At 40.1% G+C, this 18,825-nt stretch overlaps 1 protein-coding gene across 5 annotated transcripts in view; it reads right to left on the bottom strand.

Moving 5' to 3' along the window:
- Nucleotides 1-18,825, bottom strand: part of CACNA2D3 (calcium voltage-gated channel auxiliary subunit alpha2delta 3) — a 797,511-nt gene that overhangs the window by 183,969 nt on the left and 594,717 nt on the right. For all 5 annotated transcript variants that reach the window (XM_033926567.1, XM_033926568.1, XM_033926569.1 and 2 more), the window contains 4 exons: nucleotides 14,582-14,665; nucleotides 9,382-9,453; nucleotides 4,895-4,956; nucleotides 2,004-2,071 (listed from right to left, as the gene is read on the bottom strand). In XM_033926567.1, coding sequence (XP_033782458.1) covers nucleotides 2,004-2,071; nucleotides 4,895-4,956; nucleotides 9,382-9,453; nucleotides 14,582-14,665 — 286 coding nt within the window. The remainder of the gene's footprint in view (nucleotides 1-2,003; nucleotides 2,072-4,894; nucleotides 4,957-9,381; nucleotides 9,454-14,581; nucleotides 14,666-18,825) is intronic.

The following is an 18,825-nucleotide window of genomic DNA, read 5'->3' as shown; positions in this document are numbered from 1 at the left end:
GGCCCTTCCATCTGGATGACTGCTGAGCGGCAGCGGCAGAACAGCACAGAAGGCAGGCGCTGCTCCGTGAATGCCTACCACTATACCACCAGATGGGGGGGGGAACAGGGTGCAGAGCCTGGCAAGGAGTGTGGAGTTAGGTGCAGAGCCTGGCAGGGAGAATTTGGTTCAGAAAGGTTTTTTTTCTTGTTTTCCTCCCCTAAATCTAGGGTCAGGTGCGTTTTATGGAGCAAAAAATAAGAACATAAGAATTGCCGCTGCTGGGTCAGACCTGTGGTCCATCCTGCCCGGCAGTCTGCTCACACAACGGCCCCCAGGTCAAAGATCAGTGCTCTAAATGAGTCCAGCCTCCCCTGCGTACGTCCCAGTTTAGCAGGAACTTGTCCAGCTTAGTCTTGAAACCCTGGAGGGTGTTTTCCCCTACAACAGACTCCGGAAGAGCGTTCCAGTTCTCCACCACTCTCTGGGTGAAGAAGAACTTCCTTACATTTGTACGGATTCTATCCCCTTTTAACTTTAGAGAGTGCCCTCTCGTTCTCTCTACCTTGGAGAGGGTGAACAATCTGTCTTTATCTACTAAGTCTATTCCCTTCAATATTTTGAATGTTTCGATCATGTCCCCTCAGTCTCAGTCTCCTCTTTTCAAGGGAGAAGAGGCCCAGTTTCTCCAATCTCTCACTGTTCGGCAAAGTAAGTACCAAAATTCAGCACTTGACCAGCCAAGGTAATCGCGTCAACAGGACCGCATAAAAGTCGGTCTTATCTTTCTACAGTTCACCGCAGTGTATGTTTGTATAAATTGTAAATTTATAAGAAAGGGGAGTTTTCAATTTAAAAAGGTGGAGGTTTTTCTGACCAATGATTGTTCCAAGTATGTGATCAATACTTCAATGCCATCTGGCTTCGCATTTCTGTTTCACTGAGCTCTTGAGGTCTTTTCCTCCACATATAATCTTGTTGGAGGGTTTTTGTAATTTACAGCTTGAGCATTTTTTGGGTTATTTGGATTTTTCCACTTATCTATCTATATTAAAAAAAAAAAAAAAAAAGTATTGTAATGATTAGAAAAATCTTGTTTCCCTTAAATTTACAAGTTCAATTATGGGGTGGGAGGGAGGGTATTTTTATTGTTACATGTTGTATAAGTATTGATTATATGATAAATAAGGGGGGGGGGGGGGGGGAGATAAGAGAATATTATATGTATCATTGTTGATTATTAAGTGATATATTTATGGTTATTTGTATGGATATGTTATCACACTTATTATAAGTTTAAAAATGAATAAAGATTAAAATAAAATAAACCTGAGCTGTTCTGTGAGGGAGTGTTTTTTTGCCAGTGAAAGTATCAAAAGCAGTTTTGATTTGTACCTTTTGGTTCTATAATGCTACGTTAGTCTGAGGCTTTTTCTCCCTCTTTTTGGGTGCATGCTGGGTTTGAAGAGGGGGGTACCTCGGTGCAACGATCACACAACATTTTGACTCATTATACTCCTATTGGCCCCTTATTTAATCCTTATTCATTGTGAATATCATAAAAATCAGACATTTAGGGGGAGGAGGGAAGGTTAAGAAGCAGTGAATGTATTCCATGCCCACTACTGTGTGAATTAGGATCTGCCATTTACTATTTCTGCTAAGTTTGCAATCTTTCATCTGGAATTTTTTTTTTTTTTTTTTTTAAAGAGGCAGCAGCATTTATCGAGGGTTTCTTTAGCGATTGTCTAGCATTTTGCTTGCATACTGAAAGGCACCCTCAATTAAGAGTCGATGTAAACTCAGATGGGAGCCTCTGAGCAAATCTTCCAACCCGGCAACTCCCTGCTTTTGTAAACATTAGGTTGGCAAGAACAGTCGAATTATGACCGGACTATACTTGAACAAAGCCGATGCCATCTTTCTGCAACGGCATGAGGGATGCGAATTGGAGACTGACGAGATTACTAATAGCACCGGCAATCGTGAGGTCTTTTGGAAAGCCAGAGGCAATGGCTCCTTACCTTCTTCTATAGTGACATTCCCTCTAAAGAAGTATTTACCATGTCCTCGAGAGAGAGCCACACCCAAGCTGTACAAAGAAATAAAGCAAATTTAAAATCCAGGTCAAACAAGATCATTGCTTTATTTTATTTACACTGTATTACGGTAGTAGTTAACAAGTGAAATTTCCCACAGCTAACATAGAATGGGGGGGGGGGGGGGGGGAATGGATAGAAAATAGGTGGAGAGTAGGCAGGGATTAAATGTGTTAACTTAATGCAGCAGATTATATAATATAATATATAATATCATCAGAAATGTGTAGCTAATTGCATCATGTTATGTTATTCAGTCAACACCTGGTACCAAACTTTTCATTTACTGAATGGCAAAATTAGGGAATACCTCCAACAAGTTAACATGAAGATTTCGCAGTTCCCATGTCTTAATCTTGGCCATTAAGAAGGGTACGAGGGGGCACTGAGAAGTTCTCAGCCCAATCCACCAACTTCCTAAAGTCTGAGCGTTATTTTTCCACTGTAGCTGAAAAGAGCGTTATCTTATTTGGTTAAGTGCCAATTTGGAGAAACAACATTCTATGTTTTGACACTGTTTCAGATCATCGATTGAACCACATCCACGTCATTCTCTTCTTGGTTGGACTGAGAACTTTTTAGCACCCCCTCCTAGTCTGAAGAGCTGAGATTGTGATGTCATAATGCTTCATTCCACCCATAAGAGCCAACCTCATCAGTGATGTCACAATGGTTTGATTGTCCTATACTTGGCTCATTTTTATTACATATGAGGGGGTACTGAAAGGTTCTCAGCCCAAGCAACTTCCTAAATTCTGAGTGTTATTTTGCCACTGCAGCTGAAAAGAGTGTTATCTTATTTGGTTAAGTGCCAATTTGTAGGAACAACATTCTATGTTTTGACATTGTTTCAGATCACTGATTGTCATTCTCTTCTTGGTTGGGCTGAGAACTTATTTACCACAGGAGTCACCGAGCTGTGCTATCTCAGTACCGTAAATTGCTTACTACCGTGTAAAATGAATAATACTACTTGTGAGTCAACTACCAAACATCAAACCATCCTAGTCAAGGAACATGACCCTTAGCAATACTATCGCCATTTTGATCCTGGTACCAGCAGAGGCATGAGGAACTGGGGATTATTGCTGTCTGGTCCATTAGAGACTAGAGATTTTCACAGGTAGGCTCCGAGGGGCCCTAAGGAGAAGGTTTAAGAGGGGTGCACATATTTTATAACATACAGTATACACATTCAAGCATACAGAAAATGGAGACTTTGTGCATGCCTAAGAGTTGATGTAAATGTTTCTATGGATTTCTCATGGGGTAATTTTGGAAGGGAAAGCGTGAAAATATTCTCCCTTTTAAAACTGGTGTCAATTATAGACATAACTTGCCATACAAGTTAGGTGACCTTCTATGAAATTACCTTCCGTATGCTTTCACTGGAGCTATTATTCAATACTCTGATATTGTAATTCAGTTTATTAAAAAAACAGCTTAACAAAACTGACAATGCTAGATTCTGTTTTCTAGTAAACCTTAGTCATCTATTTCTTGCAGAGAACAATTACAGTTATACAGTGAGATCTAATTTAATAATATCTAATCCCGTCCAGAGAGATTTCTTGCTGTGGTCGGCTAGACCAAATACCGAGCCAATGCAGCCGACCACTTAGTACCAAAACAGTAACAATAGACCTGACAGAAATCTTAAAACTGCAAAATAGTTTTCATTCGGTGTTAGAACAACAGTGAAAATGAATTATACTTTATAGCTTTCCAGGGATTTGCAAAACCATATCGCTTGTTCTATGTCACCGTAAAATACTGTAGGGCTGATATCCAAAGTGATATTACCAGCCAGAAACAGCTCCTGGCGGGTTAATTTATTTGTTTGGGGTTAACTAGTTATATTTGGGGTGCTACTGAAAATGTCCGGTTAATACCCAATCCAAAACCAGCTATTCTGGGGGGCGTTCCAGGAGCGAAGTCTGCAGTTGGCCAGTTAAGTACTGATATTCACCACTTAAGTAGCCAAGGTAACTGCTTAAAAGGGCATAATGCCTTTCTGCAGTTCGCCATAGCCAGTTAAGTGCCGACTATTTCCCTTAAGTGGCTATGATTTCATCAGCTCCCTAAACTTGGACATTCAATGCTGAAGCCTGGACATGATCCAGCATTGAATTACCAAGGAAAATGCTGGTAGTGGTCAGTAAAATCACTGATCATCATTGGCTGAATGTCAGACCTTTTCTTTTTTTTTATTGCAATGCTAGCCAAGATAAATCTCGCTATGTCGTCTTGGTAAATCAGGATAGACATTTGGAAATATTGGATTCTGTGGCCTGGAAAACAAGTTCAAGTTCAAGTTTATTAGTATTTGATGAATCGCTCAATCGGTTTTGCTAAGCGATGTACAAAATTATAAAAAGAAAGTGAAATTACAAAAAGACAAACCAAGTGACATAATTTTTGAAGACGAGACAAACTTGAGTTGTGAGGAAAGGGGGGAAAAGTTACAACTTTTTTAGAAAAAACAAAAAAGGGAAAGAACAAAAGGGAACGAGGTAGTTAAAAATCTGAAAATATTAAACAAATCTAAAATGTAAATGTTAAAAGCATTTTTAAAAAGCTGAGAATTTAAGAATTTTTTGAAGGAGGAGAGGTCTTTTTCATTTTTCATGTATTGTGGTAATGAGATCCACCATTGTTCTTGTGCCTACTATTTTCCCCTCAGCCCTTGAAGTTTTATCTGACAATGTTAGATGCTGTGCTGTCGCTGATGGCCATTTAATGAGCTGGTAGGGTTCCTAATGCTTCTACTAAGTATAGGTCTTGATGAGATGGAGCTGTATCAGAGTGAATCATACCTGAAAGGTGTACCCCGAATGTCTGTGTAATAGTAGTCATTTGTCATCACCAACACTCGTTTCTAGATAATAGATAGAAAGCAAGTTTGTGGAACTGAAATAGATATATTTAAAAAAATATACTGATGCAAGATGAGATTAATCTTAGAGAGCATGCATAAATGGTACTTTCACCTCTATGCTAAAGTCTAATACTACATTCCCTCTAGCTCCTCAATATCTCTCCCGACACTCCTCTCCGGGAGCTCTGTTCATCGGGCAAATCTCTCTTATCTGTCCCCTTCTCCTCTACTGCCAACTCCAGACTATGTTCCTTCTCTTTTGCCGCACCATACGCCTGGAACAAACTGCCTGAGTCAGGAAGTCAAGCGCCGTCCCTTGAACTAAAAGCCCACCTCTTTGAGAATGCATTTAACTCATAGCCCCCTCGCCCTAAGCACCCTGAGAAACTCCCTAAGCCCAGAATTGTCTTGTTAACTGTTAATTAGACTGTAAGCTCTACTGAGCAGGGACTGTCTCTTAAATGTGTTCATGGACAGCGCTGCATATGTCTATCAGCACTATAGAAATGTTAAATAGCATAGTAGTGGTAATATTGTCCAGAAAAAGGTAAAACACTTTAAAAAAAAAAAAAAAAAAAGCTTCTTCAGTTAGAGCTATTAGAGTGAGCTACCAAGTTAATGTGTTCTAATAATATAAAAGTATATTATTATTAACTGGCCCCATTGCATAAAATAGGACATGCAGAAAAATAATGCACATTAATGGCATTGCTTTGTGGCAGAGGGGGTTGTGTCAAGGCTGTTATATTGAGCGGGACCTTCCTAGGCCAAGGGTGCTGTGACAACGGGAGTTAGAGAAAGCTAAGGGATAGGAATTTGAGGAGTGGGGGATGGTGGGTGATTGTTGCTGCGGGAAGCACATTTATTAGGTTTCAAAAAGTTGGCTGCCTTTGAACAGTGGGGTAGCAAGGGGGTGGTGGGTGCAGATCACACCGGGCACCATCTCTGGGGGGGGGGAGGGGCACAAGCATCTCTCTGCCCCAAGTACCTCTTATAAATCTTTGCTGCCAGCGAGGAGCTCCTAGTTCTGCTCACACCAGCCTCGCTTTCATTCTGACAGCATTTCCTGGCTATGACAAGTCTTACTTGCACAGCAAGCTTTTGAGGATGGGGGCCTCTTCTTCTGAACTGGATGCCAGGCCTTCATTTTCATCAGTGTGTGCAGCATCAGTGCTGATGTCGTCCGAAAAAGATAGTAAGGTCATGCCCTGGGATTCTCTGACATTAGTTGCTGTGACTGAGCTCTGGGAATTAGTCCCATGGAAGTTTTGAAGGAAAATTTCCAAAGGGGTATTATATTGATGTATATATTGACTAATGGAGAGCAGAGCCAAGAAAGGGAATGGCTTTGGCAAATGTAAGAAAGTAATATCGAAAGAAGGAGTGGGGACGGGACATAATCAACCAACTATGGGAATAAACAATTTATTAAAAATATAGCATATACAAAAAATATAACACATATAGTATATACAAAATATATATATATATCTATCATAATAAAATGCTAAGCGCGCATGCACACTCCTACCTGCATGTTCCGTGATCTGTAGATCCGTGGCTGGCAGGAGTGCGCATGCGCAATTACAATGGCCCCACACTCGCGGACCCCAAGGTGATGTTGTGCGGTCTGGCTGGCTTCCTCACTAAACTCCATGCCTGAAGTTTATTTTTAAGTTCAAAGCCGCCGCCGCGGCTCCTCTCACGAGCCGCACCTGCATCGGAGAAGGCTTCCGATGCAGGCGGGGATCATGAGAGGAGCCGCCGCAGCAACTTTAAACTTAAAAATAATTCCGGCAATGGACTAAGGGAGTCAGCCAGACTGCGGGGAGGGAAGGTGGGGGAGGGGGAAATGCTGCTGCTGCACAGGGATGCAGAGGGGGAGGGAATGCTGCTGCGGTTTCTGCACAGGGAAGTGGGGGGAGGGAAATGCTGCTGTTGCACAGGGAAGTGGGGTGGGAGGAGGGAAATGCTGCTGCACAGGGAAATGGAGGGGGAGGGAATGCTGCTGCTGCGGCTGCTGCATAGGGAAGTGGGGGGAGTGAAATGCTGCTGCACAGGGAAATGGAGGGGAAGGGAATGCTGCTGTGGCTGCTGCACAGGGAAGTGGAGGGGAGGGAAATGCTGCTGCTGCATAGGGGGGAAGGGAGAGAGACAGATAGAAACACAGACAGCGGGAGGGAGAAGTAAATAAAGATAGAAAGCGATAGGGAGACAAAAAGAAAGGAAGAAAGACACAGGGACAGGGAGAGAGAGACAAAAAACAGACAGACAAAGGGGGCCAGGGAGAGATAGAAAGAGACAAGAGTAGGGAGAGAGACTGAAAGACAAACAGACATATATTCTAGCACCAGTTAATATAACGGGCTTAAAGACTAGTATAGATATAGTATATATATGTAGCAAGGCCTGCAAAAGTCTTTAAATCCTCTGTTTCCTGGACCTCAACACGGTCCTTGTTTTGGCTGAAACAGCCTTCCTCAGGGGTATGTTAAAAGAGCCTCCGAAACAGTTTGTCAAGGCCTGTCTTTCACACTTGAAACCAAACAAAGATTTGCTGCGAAGAAACACTGCTGAAGTCAAGTATTTCTTCGCAGCAAATCTTTGTTTGGTTTCAAGTGTGAAAGGCAGGCCTTGACAAACTGTTTTGGAGGCTCTTTTAACATACCCCTGAGGAAGGCTGTTTCAGCCAAAACATGGACCTTGTTGGGATCCAGGAAACAAAGGATTTAAAGACTTTTGCAGGCCTTGCTACATATATATATATTTTTGTATATGCTATCTTTTTAATAAATTGTTTATTCCCATAGTTGGTTGATTGTGTCCTTTCCCCACTCCTTCTTTCGATATTACATTTCCCACGTGGGGTTGTTTTCTCCTTTACTTTTTGGGACAAATGTAAGAAGGTGCCAAAGAATGTGGTTAACTGGACTGGCATTTTTGAGATTCACTAACATGCTTTATAGGTATGAGGCCTTCCAGTATGGTCTTCTGCTGGCATATATGGAGCTTGAGTTGGAAGCAAACAACTCAAGGTTTGTTGTGGTTGACTTATCATGAGTTGTTCCAGGGTAAGATGGAAGAGAATATGCATACAACATAACATAACAAGCAATTTATACACCACAGTACCTCTCAGTAGCCAGAATGCGAACCTCTGTCTCATAGAAATGTCTGGTAAGGAAGAGATTCAGGTGCTGGGGGCAAAAGCTTTTTGTGCATTAGTGGGATAGGCCAATCCAGCTGGGGGATCAGATATTTGGTCACAATCCAATTGTTCCTTGTACATTTTTACAGACTGCAAGTTTAGGCATGCCAGCTTACAGCGTGTGTGGGAAGTCAAAGTCTGTTGGGGAGGGAGGCAAAGTAAATGATGAGATATGGAAGTGGTTTCCTGTGGTAATTAACATTTGGGCAATGTACTTGCAGTTGGATAGATATGGGAAAGTATTCCAGCCTCATTTACCCAGAAATAATTCTAAGATCCCTTTTGTAGACATGAAAGGAAATAATAAGATGATGAATGCACCATCAGCTTGAAAGATGACAATGATCATTATAGATAATTGCAGGTGGAGGCTTCTTTGGGGAGAATTGCTTGATTCTTTTTGTGATCGCTCCTTTCCTATATTGGTTTTGTCCACTTTAGGTGTTGTGCCTCAGAGGGGAATGGGTCAATTCTGATTAATTTTTAATTTATCATATGTATCCTCCAGGGGTTCTACGAATGATTTTTTTTTTTTTTAACCCAAAATACAATGCTAGATTTATTGGCTTTGGTTTGGAGCTATGGTAAGGATTCTTGGTTAGTGCAGGTAGACACTGAATTCACTTTTTGACTTTTGCCTGTTTCCTTCGTCTTTTCCAAAAGATGACAGACAGGAGCAGAGGGGGACATCGCCCACCTCAGCCCCCAAACCACCAACGATCACCTCCAATATAAATCCCAGAGGCGATAAGGCGCTGGTGAGTCCAGGATGGGAAGAGGTTTGTAATGTGCACATGTGGAAAGAGCTTTGATTCAGAGGATGGGCATACCATCTTTCACTAATCAGAGTGGGGTTGGGGGGATCAGTGGTGGGATTCCCTCATGATAGGTTAGGACCAATCTGTCACCAGTGGCCACCAATAGCAGCAAATCCCATGCTAGCTCCTTAACACAGCTTAGTAAAAGGGCCCCTATATTTTCCTATCAAAACTTTTTATTCAAATATGATAGCTTTGATCATTTACCTCATTTTTAGTTAAATATTCACTTGTACTCCTCATGTAAATATATACATGTCCTTGATCAATATCTAAGCAAAATCTTGAAACATTCCTACACATGCATCGGCAATAAATAGTTTCAGAACAATTTTTCAAGTAAGTTTCTCCCCAAATGATTACTTTAAATGGAGCTTGTGAGGAATGTAAATGTCTTACCCCTTTGTCCACCGTCTTTTTGACTTCCATAGAGAATTTTCCTGTTTTCCGGTTAACCATTGCATTCCGAAGCTTAAAAGGAAAGCGGCAGTATATCTTTACATCTGACACCTGCACCATAGCCTCAGAACCTTCCAGTTTTATGATTATTATTATCATCATATGGAAACTTATTTTTAAACTGTTAAGATATTCATTCCACGATACTATAGTACCACACACATAAGCCCATTTACAAAATGTGTGAAGAAACCTACCATAAGGAAAGACTGTGATTGTATTTTTAATTTAGGTTAGCAGACATGATTAAAATAATGATTGCACTATAGCTTTAAATACATATTGAATATTGCTGACGGCCTCACTTATTTTAATCTTTACAATTTTACTGGTGCTATTGCTGCACCAATCGTTGGAGATAGAGAAAAATATTCTGATTGCTTAGGTCAGCCACAAAGCTTCAAGAATACCACCGGGTTTTTTTACTGAACTATGGTTACAGTGGCATGCATCGAGGCATCCCACGGTAAATTTGACAATTTACACACGCACACCTTGTGCTTAAAAAGAATGTTTGTTTTATGGGAATAGGGTGTGTTTAGGGGTAGAGAGTAGACATGACAGATCAAATCATCATGTGCTAAGTGATTAGTGAGGGGTTAGCATGGCAGCCCTTACCTAGGGTTCCGGACATCCGAGAAAACCCGGACACATCCTTTTCTTTAGAGGACTGTCTGGGTTCTCGGAAGGATTTCCAAAACCCAGCAGTTTGTCCAGGTTTTGGAAGCCCCTGAGCATGCATGTGACCTCGTCACGTTGACGTTGTAGGTTTGTGGGAGGGCAGGACTGGGGACAGAATGGGCGGAGCTGGAGGTGGAACAAGGCGGGGCTAGGGATCTTTTTTTTAAAGAGGAAATCTGGCAAACCTACCTTTACTGCTTACAATATGGGTGGCACAAAAGGCTCATGTGGTAATATTTTGAATGGCCACTCTAATTGCACAACTAGCACATGGGCATTAATTACAGAAAGAGGAAAATCAGCCTATTTCTGGCCATTGCACAAGTGGCCTTGGTGTGCGGGAAAGACTCCCGGTAAGGGCAGACTATGGCCACTTTTGCCAAAGCTTTCGCAAAAGGACTCCTATTAGATTTCTCCTTATTAACCTGTATTGCTATAACATTTTCATAAAGAGAGACATCAGTCCCTCGTGGCATAGGAAAGCACATGCACCCCCTAGAAGAGGATATCTATTTGTTGTAAAATTTTATGAATTGCTTAAATCTAAGCGATGTACAAAACATTTACATCCACAATTTCAAGCACAAACATTATAAAATGCAGTAAACAAATAAGTCAATCTTCCCCCCCCAAATTTTCTTCACAAAGAATTCTTTAAACCTAAAATTAATAATAACCACAGAGTTAGAGAAAGGTGTCCACAAACAATTGTGTTTTTAACAATTTCTTGAAAGACACACGATCTTGGCATAATCTCGTTATACCTGGAATTGAATTCCAGAGCTTCTTACTGGCAATTGAGAAAATAGATAGATTTACATAGCGAACCCCATTTGCTTTTAAACTGACGAGTTTTAAACTAAACTCAGATCTCAAACTAGAGAATGACATGGGGACAAATTTGTCCCAGTCCCCGCAGGAACTCAATTTCTCTGTCCCGTCCCACTGTCTCTGGCCCATTCCCGTAAGCTCTGCCTTAACCCCACAAGCCTCGAACACTTATGATTTTAAAGTGTTTGAGGCTTGTGTAGATGAGAATAGAGTTTGCTGGAATGGGGCAGGGAAAGGAAAATGAGTTTCTGCGGGGTGGGGAAAAATTTGTCCCTGTGTCATTCTCTATCTCAAACCTTTGCAGGTTGATAGATTTCCTACAAGCTTTGAAAGCAGGTAGGAGAAGAGGAGTACAATAGTTGATGAACAACAGACAGAGCTTTAGAGCAAATTCTCTGCTGAACAGGTAACCAATGTAGAGCTTTTAAGATCGGAGTAATATGGGTAACCCTAAGAAATGCCCATTATCAATCTAGCCGCTGAATTCATTCGGGGTCACACAGGATTTGCCGGGTTTTTTTTGACAATCCAAGATACAAGAGATTGCAGTAATCAATTCGAGACAGCAATAATGCTCGAACAACAGAGCGAAACATCATCATTTTTAAAAACTAGTTTACATCAGAAGAGTTGGCATTCATTTCAAAATAAAAAAAAAATCCCGTGCAAACCCATTTTGTATCACTTTTTTAATAGCTAAAAAAAACAAAACTAGGAAAGAGGAGCAAACCTGGCACGGGAAGTTCCAGTTCATTGACTTTTCTTCTAAGATGGATCACGTTGCACATTCCACAGCTTGCCAGCAAAGAGCTTGGCTTATATATATATATTTTAATTTTTGCTGAAGAATTTGTGTAAGATCAACCTACACTATTAGAAGCTGCAATGTTTGCAGTTCTGTAAATTTGATTCCAGCTCTGTAAGCTGAGATTGGATTTAACCCATTCTTATGACAAGGGCAGAAGAATGCATTTTAGCTAGAGTCATGCATCAGCTGAAATGCACAATATTTTTTATCTCAATACGGAAAAAAAACAAAACAAAAAAACCACATTTAGTAGGCCATTTTTGAATCACTCTTTCAGCTTGACTTACAGTTTTGAAAACTGAAAGTTGATTCTAAGTAAAAAAAAAATTATAATTATTATTAGCACGGGTGCTGGAGAGAAGGGAGATAAAACATCAGTGGTGGTTCTTTTTCTTTCAGCCTCCCCTCCCATCTCACTCTGATTACATTACATTAGGGATTTCTATTCCGCCATTACCTTGCGGTTCAAGGCAGATTACAAAAGAATTATCAAGGATGTATTACAAAAAGATCTTACCAAAAAGATATCTGGTCCTTTTCAAAGATAGTAAGAAATGAGTATGGCTAGTTGTTTTGGGTTGGGGGCTTTAGTGAGAGGCGGTATTTGAAACTTGCGGTGTTATTTCTTTTTCAGGGATTTCTTGAAGAGTATGGTCTTTATTTCTTTTCTAAAAGTTTTGTAGTCTAGGGATGCCATCAGTAGATTGGCGATTTTGTTGTCTAGTTTGGCTGCTTGAGTGACTAGTAGGCCATCATATAGTTTTTTCCGTTTGATCTCCTTAATTGGGGGGTATGAGAATGGGGTGTGAGTTTTCCTATGTTTGGTTGAGGTGTTGTGGATGAGGCGGTTGTTCAGGTAGTTTGGGCTGTCTCCGTATAAAGTCTTAAATAGTAGACAGTAGAATTTAAATTGTATTCTTGCTGGGATTGGAAGCCAGTGCGATTTGAGATATGCTTCTGTAATGTGGTCATGTTTCTTCAATGAGTAGATGAGTCTTAGTGCTGTGTTTTGGATTGTTTGTAGTTGTTTTGTTATTGTTGCAGGGGAGATAGAGGATATTACAGTAGTCTAGTAGGCCTAGTATTAGGGACTGAACTATGAGCTGGAATTGTGTTTTCTCAAAGAATTTCCTAACTTGTCTTAAGTTTCTCATGACTGAGAATGATTTTTGTATTGTTTTATTGATTTGTGGCTGAATGGTGCAGCATCTGTCGATTGTCATTCCTAGTATGCTTTTCCCAGGTCATGATAGGGGCCAAGGAGGCACCAGCAGTTAAGAGCTTTCTTACGCCCCCTACAGATGTGAAAAAAAACAACCCGAATGGATCACTGAGATTGAGCTGTGGGACTGATAGCAAGGCATGGGGCTACAGCAAGGGTACACACAAGAGGCGGCAGGTGATCACCTCATATCCTCTCTCTTTCCTCCAAGGTTAGCCCTGTATCTGAGTACTGACACTTTCTAGGAAAAAAAAAAAAGCACTGTGAAAGCATACAAGAGTAGAAGAAAGCTGCCATACGAACAAGGAGGCCTCTAGACGCGGGCTCGAGCTTGGGGCTTCCCAAAACCCGGACAAACTGCTGGGTTTTGAGATTCCATCGGGGCACCTGGACAGTCCTCTAAAAAGAGGACAAGTCCGGGTTTCCCCAGACTTCTGGTAACCCTTCCAGTGGGAATTTGTTCTTCTTCTGTGTCTGAGTGCCAAGTCACTTAGGGGTCCTTTTACTAAGGACCCCTTAACTTCCATTGCCATAGCTATTAAAACTTAAGATTCTGAGCCCGTTAGGGTCAGAGAAGTTGCTTGTATCTAATGAATGTAAACAACTTTGGTTGTATCACAGAAAGATAGGACCCTTTAGGCTAGCTTTAGTTTAGCTGCCGAAGTTAGACGACCAATATTGGAAACAAGCAATGAATTCCTAATTTAATTCCCCCAGCCTGGCCTGTCCCTCACCCCACCAACATTTTTGGAACAAAGCCAAACAGCAGTGGTGATTATTTACCTAGTCGAGAACTTAGAGGCCAAATTCTAAATGCCATTTACTGGAGTAAATTGTTACTTACAGATTAAGGGGGGGGGAGTCTGAAAAGCATTCATTATCCCTGTGGGTATAAATTGTTCTAAAACACACATTCTAATATCCACGTTTCCCAGAGGCCTTCTAGCAGTGCGATTAGCATGTTGTTTTAATTAAATAAAGTCACCATAGAAATATCCAAAGCACATGTCATCGTGCGTTTCTAAAAAAAACTGATGCAAAATACATGGGTAACAGATACTTGTGGACTTTGCAACATTATGGGCGCTATGAAAATTGCCCTCTTAAAAACCCAAAACCTTTTCTGGAAGTGTGAGAGAAATGAAGCAGCCATTTTAGCCTGGGATAGCTACAACAGAGAAAACCATCATCAAGCAAGCGTCTTTACTCTGCACTAAGCAAACTTGGACAATCTTATAACATGCGAACTCATCAATCAAATGCTTGTGTACCGAGAGGCCGAGCGTGATGGATCGATAATGAACTGAATTTCTTAGTAGACGAACTTGACAAAGAGACTGCTACCCAAAAAGTTTCGTTATCAGCTTATCCTTGTTTTCTCAGTACTTGTGGACAGTAGATTTGTGTTTTCTCTAACTTAACCATTGTGATTTAATCTGAAATGACCTTTGTTTAAGTTAGAAACGGAATAAAACGCAGACTGTTTAGATAGTGGCCTCTCTGTTGGTTTTCAGGTAGATCTCTTTTCCTAGAGCTTGAATGTTTTCCAAGTACAATATACCACTAATTTCAGACAAGGCCAAAAACGAATCACTTACCACATCATCTCTGTCTTCCCACTCCACCTCGGAAAGGTCAACACTGCTATAATTGGGTTTCCTCCGCTTCTTTCCTTCTTCATACTAGCATTAAAAAGGATTTTATTAATTCGTCATTCATACTACTTTTTTCTCAGAAATGTTCTGTCCCAAACAAATGATGTGATGTGTCTTAAAATGTCATCAGAAACTACCAAACTGTTTTTAATATAAGATGAATCGACTGCAATCAAAATCACATTTTTCTGGAATATACCACTCTTACATAGAAGAGAATTCTATCTTCTGGTTTTTTTTCCCCTAACTTAAAAAATCATTGCTACACTGGAAAAGAAAGCAAATTATAAGCATTATTAATAAATCACAAGTTTTCCCCCCATATTTTACCTGTAAACATGCTAATAGTGAGGAGTTATATATTCCTCACATCCCTCATCACCATGGCAACCACTCCAGGCCTTGATCTCAGAGTTTATACTTCATGTCATGAATTGATGCTTTCAGAAACATAGGAAGTTATGATTTCCTTTAATCTCATCAAAAAATGTTTACACTTCTCATTTTAACTGCAATAGCAGACTATCTTGGGAAAATTGGTGTTAATATTTAATGATTACGGCAGTTTATCTTGGATTTCTTGAGAAGAAAAGATATTCTAATAAAGATAATTTATTATTTTTATCACTCACATTATTGTTATGCTATAAACGTCATGTTTAAAATAAATATCTCATGACAAACGTGCTCTTAACTGGCAATGTTTATAAGACAGGAAATTCTGCCCTCTGCTGAATACTACAAACGTTGTCAGTTTTTCAAAAAACAAACATCTACTAAGGCTGCATAAAAAAAAAAATGTTATTATTTCCAGATATGTGTTCTATTAATGATCAAACCTTATTTTGAATGAATGTATGGCAATGGTTGCAGAATTATACCCATTTAAGTTTAAAGTGTGGGGGTTTTTTTTGTTTGTTTGTTTTTAATTGCAGTCTTCATTTTTTCTTATATGATAAAAGTTGAGGCAATTTTTGTGTATATGACTATGAAAATTATTTTAGAATGGTTTTCTACATGAAAATCTTGGTTTCAAAGTACATTATGCAAAATTTGCCACATTTATAGAAGCATGACGACAGATAAAGACCAAACGGCCCACCCAGTCTGCAACATCCACTATTTACTCTTCTCCCTCTAGGCCAAAGTCAAAGTCCCTCTTTGAGGGCCGCAATCCATTTGGGTTTTCAGGATTTCCCCCAATGAATGTGCATTGGGCACAGTGGTTCAAACTGTGAAGAGCATTGTTGCATGGAGTAAGGAGTAACAATCTAATGGACAAATAAACCGAGGATAAAGAAAAGTTTGTAAAGTATTTGAAGACATTGAAATTCAGTAAATGGACAACGATGAAAGTTTGACCTGGACTTTTATTGGAGGGGAAGGGTTCACATTTATTTATTAGATATATGCATTAGAAATATTTAGGTGATTAATCAATGGTGCTAGTGAGGTTCATATAAATTTGTGATAAGTGTGGATGAAATTACACTTGAGAAATAAATTTTAGATAATTAAATGTGTTGCAAATAAGTTGCTCTCCATGGTTTATAAAATGATGTATAAAACAATGAATATGCATGAGATCTATTTGCATGCACTGCTTTCTTTGTATGCTAATAGATCTCATGCATATTCATTGGGGAAATCTTGAAAACCTGACTGGATTGCGACCCTCGAGGAGGGACTTTGACACCCCTGCTATAGGCTAAGGCTCTTTATACCTGCATTGTGAGGTCATAGAGCTTTACATTATGGTTATAGAAACAATATTTATTTGGCATATACATTTTTTAATAAATAAATAGAAACATGACGGCAGATAAAGGCCAAATGTCCTAGCCAGTCTGCCCATCTGCAGGATCCGCTATCTCAGTTTCATTTCATCCAGAGAATAATTCATCTCTATCCAGTGTAGGACTAACAGTGCCTGAACATTTCTAGTTTCTATCTGAGATTTATGTTCCGTTAACTTGGTACGTATTGGATGAGACGTCCGTCCAACATATACCAGGTCACAAGAACACACAACAATGTATATTACATTTTTTGACCCACAGTCTGTTAAGGCAAATGATTTTACAGCCTTCCCAGTCTGTGGGTCCTTCCATACTGAACCCTCAATAGTGGACATACCACCACTAGCAATCCCCACAGGTCTTATATTCGAGTATATACCGTAAAGAGCTGTTTTCAATAAACAAAGCAATTTGAAAAAAAAAATTGTTGGATATATAACTCCTGTATATTTCAGCCTTTATTCTCATTAATCCATTTTTCATATTTTCTCAGTTTTTCAAATTTACAACTTTTCTTTATGTTTATGCAAAGCCGAAATCAGCCAATTATCAACCACTGGTTGATTTTGGCTTTGCATGAACATAAAAGTTGAACATTTGAAAATTTGAGAAAAGGTGAAAAATGGATTAATGAGAATAAAGGCTGAAATATACAGGAGTTATATACCCCGTCAGCCATCTGAAGATCCAACAATTTTTTTTCAAATTGCTTTGTTTATTGAAAACAGCTCTTTACGGTATATACTCGAATATAAACCTAGATTTTTGGATTTTTTTTTTTTTTTTTTAAAAAGGCCCAAAAATGGAGTTCTCAATTTCTATTTGAGTCTTACTATTATGGGCTCCTTTTACAAAGGTGCGCTAGCATTTTTAACGCACGCACCGGATTAGCGCGTGCTATAGCGCGTGTTAGCTGAAAAACTACCGTCTGCTCCAGAGGAGGCGGCGGTGGCTAGCGCTTGCGTTATTCCGCGTGTTAAGGCCCTAACGCACCTTTGTAGAAGGAGCCCTATGTCTACTAGTACTATTTTTAAAATAAAATAATAAATACATAAATTTACTGGGTTTTACTGAAGGGAGGGTGGGCTATTATTAGAAACATGGTAACATACCCCCCCTCCTTTACAAAGCCGTGCTAGCATTTTTAGCGCCAGCTGTGGCGGTAACCTTTTGGACCAAGGGTGAGGAACTCCAGTCCTCGAGGGCCGGAATCCAGTCAGGTTTTCAGGATTTCCCCAATGAATATTCATTGAAAGCAGTGCATGGAAATAGATCTCATGCATATTCATTGAGGAAATCCTGAAAACTGTGAAGTCTGGTATTGTCTTAGGTTCCAAATGCTGAAGTTACCGTCCAAGCTCTCTCCAGCCTATCCAACCATCCCGTTGTTTGTAGGATATCTACCGTGAAGTCTGGCCAGTAACATCCTCCTGTTCCATATTAGTGTGTTCCCTCTAAGCTGAGCAGGTGTCCTCCAGCTGCATTGCTACCACTAGGGGGTGGAATATTTTCAGTCGCTAAGGACAGGTATGTTCCCTGGAGTCCTGCAGAACTTGCCTGTCCCTCACAATTGAAAAATGTGACAGTAAAACAGCACCCTCTATTGGTGAGACTGTGGGTGGAGGACTCCTGCTCAGCTTAGAGGGAACAAACATCACCATATATGGAACACAGACCGTGCAGGTCTGTCCAATACCGGCCTTAGTTCTTTACTTTACATCCTTCGTTTTCTAATGAGAGATCCTCTATTTTTATCCTACGCTTTTTTTGAATTCCGTCACCGCTTCCTACTACATCATTCCCTCTTCTAAAATTGCAAATATAAAATCTTACAAAGACATTTCAGTCAAAAAGGAACATCCCACCACATTTTGCTCTAGAAAAAAAATCTCGTACAAATACGGAAGTTTTCAATTCCTTTTTAAAATATTTTAACTCGCTACATAATCTCAAATGACCCGGCAACTGGTTCCTCCATCGTGGCCCTGCTGTCTGTGTCCTTTTGTAATGAGTCTCCCCCAACTGACTCAATCGACAATCGCAAGGCTGTTTCAGATCATCAAAGTGCCGTGTCAAAAATTGTTTGATGCGTAATTGTCAAAACTTTATATTCTCTGCTAAATTCCATCGGTAACCAGTGTAGTTGTTTTAACACTGGCAAAATATACCCCAGAAATCAATCGCACTGCGGTATTTTGCACAACCCACAGCGCTTTCACTCTGTATTTTACGATATCTAAAAGCAACGCATTACGGAAATCAAGTTTTGTAATCGCCAGACTCTGCACTACAACCTGAAAATCGGACACAACCAGCATAGATTTTAATCTCGACAGTACTCGCTGTATCTTAAGCCTAAATTTAGATTCCCAGAATAATAGCTCAACC

This window comes from Geotrypetes seraphini, chromosome 17 (assembly GCF_902459505.1).
Source record: "Geotrypetes seraphini chromosome 17, aGeoSer1.1, whole genome shotgun sequence".
In the NCBI taxonomy this organism is placed as follows: Eukaryota; Metazoa; Chordata; class Amphibia; order Gymnophiona; family Dermophiidae; genus Geotrypetes; species Geotrypetes seraphini.
Note: the sequence above shows the minus strand (reverse complement) of the source record. Positions and strands in the feature narration are given on the sequence as shown.